General features: G+C 38.9%; 1 protein-coding gene across 1 annotated transcript in view; it reads right to left on the bottom strand.

Annotated features, from left to right (window-relative positions):
* Positions 1–6476, bottom strand: part of kif5ab (kinesin family member 5A, b) — a 54900-nt gene that overhangs the window by 23785 nt on the left and 24639 nt on the right. The window contains exons 12-14 of the mRNA XM_020609948.1: positions 2965–3241; positions 1984–2052; positions 645–851 (exon numbers count right to left, since the gene is read on the bottom strand). Of these exons, the coding sequence (XP_020465604.1) occupies positions 645–851; positions 1984–2052; positions 2965–3241 (553 nt within the window). The remainder of the gene's footprint in view (positions 1–644; positions 852–1983; positions 2053–2964; positions 3242–6476) is intronic.

The raw sequence follows: 6476 nt of genomic DNA on the forward strand, positions 1-6476 counted from the left end.
CTCTCTCTCTCCCTGTACCTTTCTGCAGGTTGCCCTGGCCCTGGAGCTCTATGTCTCTGACGAGCAGTCACCGGCCACATCGACCTGATCAGTGTTTGATTGTTGTGTCTTGTTGCTTTTCTTCTTTTGTCTCTCCTCTATCCACTCACCCCAACCGGTCGAGGCAGAAGGCCGCCCACCAAGAGCCGGGGTCTGTCGGAGGTTTCTTCCGTTAACGGGAGTTTTTCCTCCCCACTGTCGCCAAGTGCTTGCTCAAGGGGGATTTGTTGGGTTTTCCCTATGTAATAATATTGATAACAGTAAGGTCTAGACCTTACTTTGTAAAGTGTCCTGAGATGACTTTTGTTGTGATTTGGTGCTATACAAATAAAATTTTATTTTATTTGATTTGATTTTGAAAGATGGGAACTTAAATTGATTATTTTACATATTTAATGTTCCTTTTTTTTCCTTTTCTGAATGTGCTTTCCAACAATATGTAGCCTACTATAGTAAATGTGTCCATCTGCTCATTTATCAATTTTAGATAAAGCTAGAACAATCATTTACAAACCCTCCTCTGTCTCATTTTTATTTTTAGCCCTGATATATTCCCCTTTGTGGTATAAAATATTAACAACAAGCCTGCCAAAAGACTGACCCACCATTTTCTTTTCAAGCTCTTCAGCCAAGAGCTTATTTTGCATGCTCTTCTCCTCGACCTCCAGGCTCTTCTGGTCATAGTTGACTGCCAGCTCCTCCAGGGCCTGAAGGACCTCCTTCACCTCTGCCTTAGCAGATTCATTCTCCGTCTGCAGCCTGCTAAGCTCTGACTGCACCTTCTCACCATCGCCCCTGGATGATGCTAGAAGCTGAGAGGCACAGTAATTTAACAGCTAAATATAAACTGTAAATAAAGAAAGATTAAGTTATTTACATTATTTATTACTGTGTAAAACAGGAGTTTCTTGATTATTCATGATTCACAGCTGCTGGAGTTTATTAAAGAATCATTTTAGGGTTTATCTGATTATGTATCTGAGCATGCATACAAACCATGTTACACATACAGGAGTAATTTAACAAATGAAACATTTTAAATATTCATCTTCAAATATCATTTGACACTGTAAGAACTGACATTATTTTGCTATCATGGTACTTGCTTGTGTCGGCACTGCTGCAGCTCAGAGTGGGTCATTTTAATGTAATGATGTCAATAAAAGTAAATGCTCCTCTACTCGGGGTTCTGCGTGTTTGCCCTGTAGTGAATAGCTTCTTTTACGCCAAATGGATTTAAATTCATGTTACTGCACAGAAAGTAAGCTTGGGTATTTACCATCATGTCAACTCAAATCACAGCAGGATCGTTTTTGGGATATGAATGAACTAATTTAGCAGATGTAGTCTTTTACTTGGCGTGCTCCAGATTATGTAGCCCACTGGGTTGGCCAATGCTATTACACGCTGTAAAATACTGGAATGACATTTTGATGTACTTTAATTGTTGTTACTATAGATATTTGTGTGATAAAGGGGTGTAAACCATTTCCTGCTACATAAAACGACACAAAATTCACACTGATGGTGGAATCATGCTCACATAAAACATATTACATCATATTTTATGTAATTTGAGAGCATTTACTTGTTTATCTGCCACAATGTTAGTCAGCTAAAACTGGCAACACAGGCCCTTCCCTCAGTCCAAGGCACAATTTGTTAAGATTAATAACTACCCTAAGTATCTTTGTATAGATTCTTCCCTCAATAACCTGAGCAGCCACTGATATCCATTTAATCTAGTTACTAACACATAAATACACTCATGATTAAACAATTTGTTCTGACTCCTGAAAATAGTGTTATTGTTTTTCTTATTCATCTCAGTGGCAGGATAATAAACCTTTCACGGCGGACTTCTATTCAAAGTGTGACTGCTGCTGTTGCACATGTGCATTTGCATGTGTGTATTTGAAAGGATGTAAAACCATTGTCTTTTACCTCCTCCTGGTCAAGCATCTGCTCCTTCAGCTTCTCCACCATCTGGCTCTGGTGATTGATATCATCATCCTTTTGGTGGTAAAGACATACAATAGATATACTTCTTTTAGTGTTACATACTGCATTGTACAGTACACACTGGTACAGTACAGATACTTTATACACTGCCATCTTGTGACTCACAACTATACATTTCACCTTGTTTTTAACTGTGCAAAGGAGAGTTAGTGATAGTAGTTTTGGTATTCATGAAAATCATATACATAGGCCTAATGTTTTAATAAGGGTACTGTTCAAAAGCATTTAAATTTGATGGCCTGTAATCAACTGATCATGTATACCACAACTGAAGGAGCAACTTCTGTCAATGCTAAACTGAATGACCATTTCCAGAAACACTGCATGTAGTAGATAAATGTTTCAGTTACTGTATGTCCAGTCTATAAATACATGTAACAGAGTATCCTGCATCAGGTCTACTACAATGCACAGCATGTGTAGATTATAAAAAGTGTATGCACTGTCATAAATTGCTTTGTATTGTATGTGAAACCACACACCTGTACAGTATGTGTTAAATCACCAAAAACATTGTGGTGACTTTTCTCATATGCATTACATAGAAAATGTGTCACTGCATTGACACTGCTGCTTCTGCATATTTAATGAAAGCTGTTAATGAAAGCACGTAACCACATTATACTATTTTGGAGCACAGTGCACATATAGTACCTACAGTAGATGATGTAAGTAAAATTATGTAGAACATTACTATTTCCCTAATGACATCTATTCCTAAGAGCTGCTACATGAGTCACTACTATGTGTCTGATTGTGATTTCATTAACATGACTAATACATGTACTGCACAATACTCTTTGTGTTTATGTGTGCATACAGCTACAAAACTCTCAGCCATGTTGTGTAATCAGCTTTACACTCATGCAGACAAATGGTTTTCCTGCGGCATCGATGCATCACCTTATCATCCAGCTGTTTGTAAAGTTTGCGGATCTCCTCCTCATACTTCTGTCGCTCCTCGTCAGAGATGTGGACCACAATAGAGGAGGCAATTGAACAGGAGCTGCAGGGGCTACAGATGTCAAGAACTGGCTCTTCAGATTCTGGAGGCACCACAGGGACATTCTCCAGTCCTTCACTCAGCTGCCCCAACACAACAACATTTTCACCTAAAAACCAGAAACAAAATATTATGTTTTTTCTAAATGTGTTGCTCTTATCTCTGGCAAATCTTCTTCTGTGGATTTATGTTTGTTTTTTTTAAGGATTAGTGGTTTAATCCTCAGCATATCTCCTATCCTCACTCCAGAATGCATTTAAGTCCCAGGTCTGAAATAGTGCCATAGATGAGCACCCTTTTCTGTGTACACTCTATGTACAGTAAGCAATAAAAAATACTACACATACAATATGTAATATTAAAATGCCACTTGTCTTGTGTCTGGCTTTGGCTGAGATTCCAGTATTTCACACAGAAAAGCAGCCGAGCTGTTGAATGCAGTTAAAGGGTTAGAAAATCCAATGTGCAAATTGTGCACACGAACAAGCACTTAATGGTATGAAAAGCAAAACACAAAAGGCTTGGACTGACAGCTACTCTGCATCGGATGGTGTTTCAAGCTTGTTGCTTTTTCTCAGGCAGCATAAAGAAGTTCATACTGATGTGACTCTGGAAACAGAATAAAGGGGGATGTGCCCTGAAAAGCGTGTTATAACAAAATACTGCCAATACAATATAAAAGTGGGACTCTTGCATTAATAATAAAGGACCCTTTCTTGCAACAAATGTATGGTGTGCAGCACAGGTAGCCTCTGTGTTTCCTAATTTCATACCTGCGCATAGCACATTGTCTTTTTACCAAGCAGCATTTCATTAATTTCACGCCAGCAGCTGGGTCCAGATGAAAATGGGGTGTGTCCAGGTAAATTTTGGGCATGTTGGTAAAATGAGGGCACAAAGAGACTGCGCCACTGACCTTTAACTCGCACACGAGCAGATTCATTTCCTCAGTGGAAAATCTTACTGAAATCCGAAGTGGAAAATCATCATCACCATCCATAGTTGGTCTGCCTAAAGAACTCTTAAGTTCTACATGATTTAATTTGTTTGTGTCATTATGTAGATCATACTCTGCTGTGCTTCATTTGCCTGCAGAAGGCTAAGATTCAGCTTCAGTCATTGTATGTATTTGACTTTCCTACATGTGGTTTTTCTTGCATTACTAATGAAACATTTGCAAGGCCTTCTATTTTTGCTTTTGTGTGGCTTCAGTATTTCACAGCACTGATTTGACTGATGTATGTTCATTAGCTAGAAAGAAGAATATCAATTTTGGAACTGAGTGCTTTGCCCTTTAAGACAATGTCAAAGCAATCCATATTTAAGACAATACACCTAGCTGACAGCATTCACAGACTAGATCCTTCTGTCTAGTTGAAAGTATGCTAATCAATAAAAGCAAATGCCAAGTTAAATGCAACAAAAACTCTCCCTTGCCTGCTATAACAGATCACTGCTCTAGGCTGGAGATTAATTTTACTATAAGAGAGAGTTGTCTTTGTGCTAATGTGAAATGTAGTTGAGTTGGGTAATGTGGCAGAAGATGGAGGTCAGCAGCATCTGTGTGTGGCCTTGCCTGGCCTGAGGTGGAATATAAGAAGCAGTGAAGGGAAAATGGGCACAGTAGTATTGCCAAAATGATCCGTTAGGAAATTTAAAGTACAAAGGTTTGAGAACGACTGGGAGACAAAGGAAAAGAGTCGGAGGGATGGTGTGTGTGTGTACATAGCATTACTCACACTGTGGGCACCAAAGCCTGTTTACACACACACACACACAACAATCACATTGTTGATTGACAGATGTTGGTAAATCATGTAAATCATTGAATTTTAGGGTGTTGACTTGGTAGAATTAGGTTTGGGTAAGGCTATAGTAAGGGTTGTGATGGTTAAGAATTGGGTGAGGGGCTAGGGAATACATTATGTCCATAATGTCAATAAGTGTCCTCATAATTATATCAAGACCAATGTGTGTATATGTGTTTGTGTGTGAAGGACAATGATAGCAAGCAAATGAGATGAAGAAATAAAAGGAATAATTTTCACAGATGTTCAATAAAGATGTGTTCCAGTAATTTTAGAATACAGGGCAAGCAAATGGGTTTCAAATAAAAACACATGGACAGGATTCATTACATGACTTGAATGTCAACCGATCACTACCACTGAGAGCACTGACATTTGAACTGACCTAAAGTCCAACAGGAGAAGACAGGTGTGTGTGTGTGCAGTGCTGTATGGCTTGTGTTATTGTGTAAGAACTATGTTGTGTACGAAACATGAGATAAGGCCAGTGTAAGTTGGGACTTTTCTTTAGCTGTGATTAGCCCTTGCCGCTATGAAGTTTACTAATACATGAAGATTCATAAAATTTAAAGCCTCTAGCATTTCTTCCCTCCAGCACAATGTGAAGGGAATCCAATTATACAAAGTGTAGAAGTCTGAATAACATGAAACAGAAATAGCCGGAAAGGGACCGTTAAATGTTTTGGGCAGACGTCCAGAGAGTCTGTTTGGCAGCTCTCCTCCCATATCTTCTCTGGCACGTACTCAGATGATATCAAATGAGGTTAAATCAGCACTTACGTCAGCTGAAAAATAATGTCTGCAGGGCAGCAGGCTGGTGAAATTTTTAGCCCTGTTAGTGAGTTTTCTTTCATGCATGAAGAGAGACTGAAACAGTGGGATTACTGAGGAATGATTTTCCTAGGGGTCCGTGTAGAAACTGTGTTCTCTGGACTTGTCTACCAACACTCTTCAGCTTAAGCTTATTACCTGCAACTAGCAGACTTCAAATGTTTAACCTTATAACAGGCAGTTGACCTTTTTCATCTAACATAAAACATTCAAGAGCCTATTTACAATCATTTTCTTACTGCCGCACTAGTAGCTCTGCGAGGATGAGGAAGGATGGGGCATTGACCAAATGCTACTATAAACCAAAGCACTTGGTAAACTTCTGACCCAGTGGTGGTGCTAGATGAGAAGTCAGCAAATCACCAAAGTTAATACTTATCCTGAGGAGAACATGAATATGCACCAAATGTAAATGTAAATCCATCCAACTGTTGTTGAGAATTTTCACTCAAAAGTACAAATGTCAGCCTCACGGCAGCGCTAGATATTAGGTCAGGGGATCACCAGAGTCATTGGGATTCAGCTTCTGGGGATCATAAATATCTGTGTTACATTTTATGTAAATCCATCATCTAGTTAATAATTTCAGCCAAAGTGATGGTCCAACCAACTTCCACCCAGCTTATGTGGCTAAAAATGCAAACTTAGAGTATTATTATACATTTAATAGAAAAGGCAGTGATAAAGTCAAACTGCCTGGGAAACTATTTTCATAGTGAGAAAGGTAGAGACTTGGATAGTCTATGTTTTCATGAGCTGCCAGCATGATATCA

Source organism: Monopterus albus, unplaced genomic scaffold (genome assembly GCF_001952655.1).
Source record: "Monopterus albus unplaced genomic scaffold, M_albus_1.0 scaffold1.1, whole genome shotgun sequence".
In the NCBI taxonomy this organism is placed as follows: domain Eukaryota; kingdom Metazoa; phylum Chordata; class Actinopteri; order Synbranchiformes; family Synbranchidae; genus Monopterus; species Monopterus albus.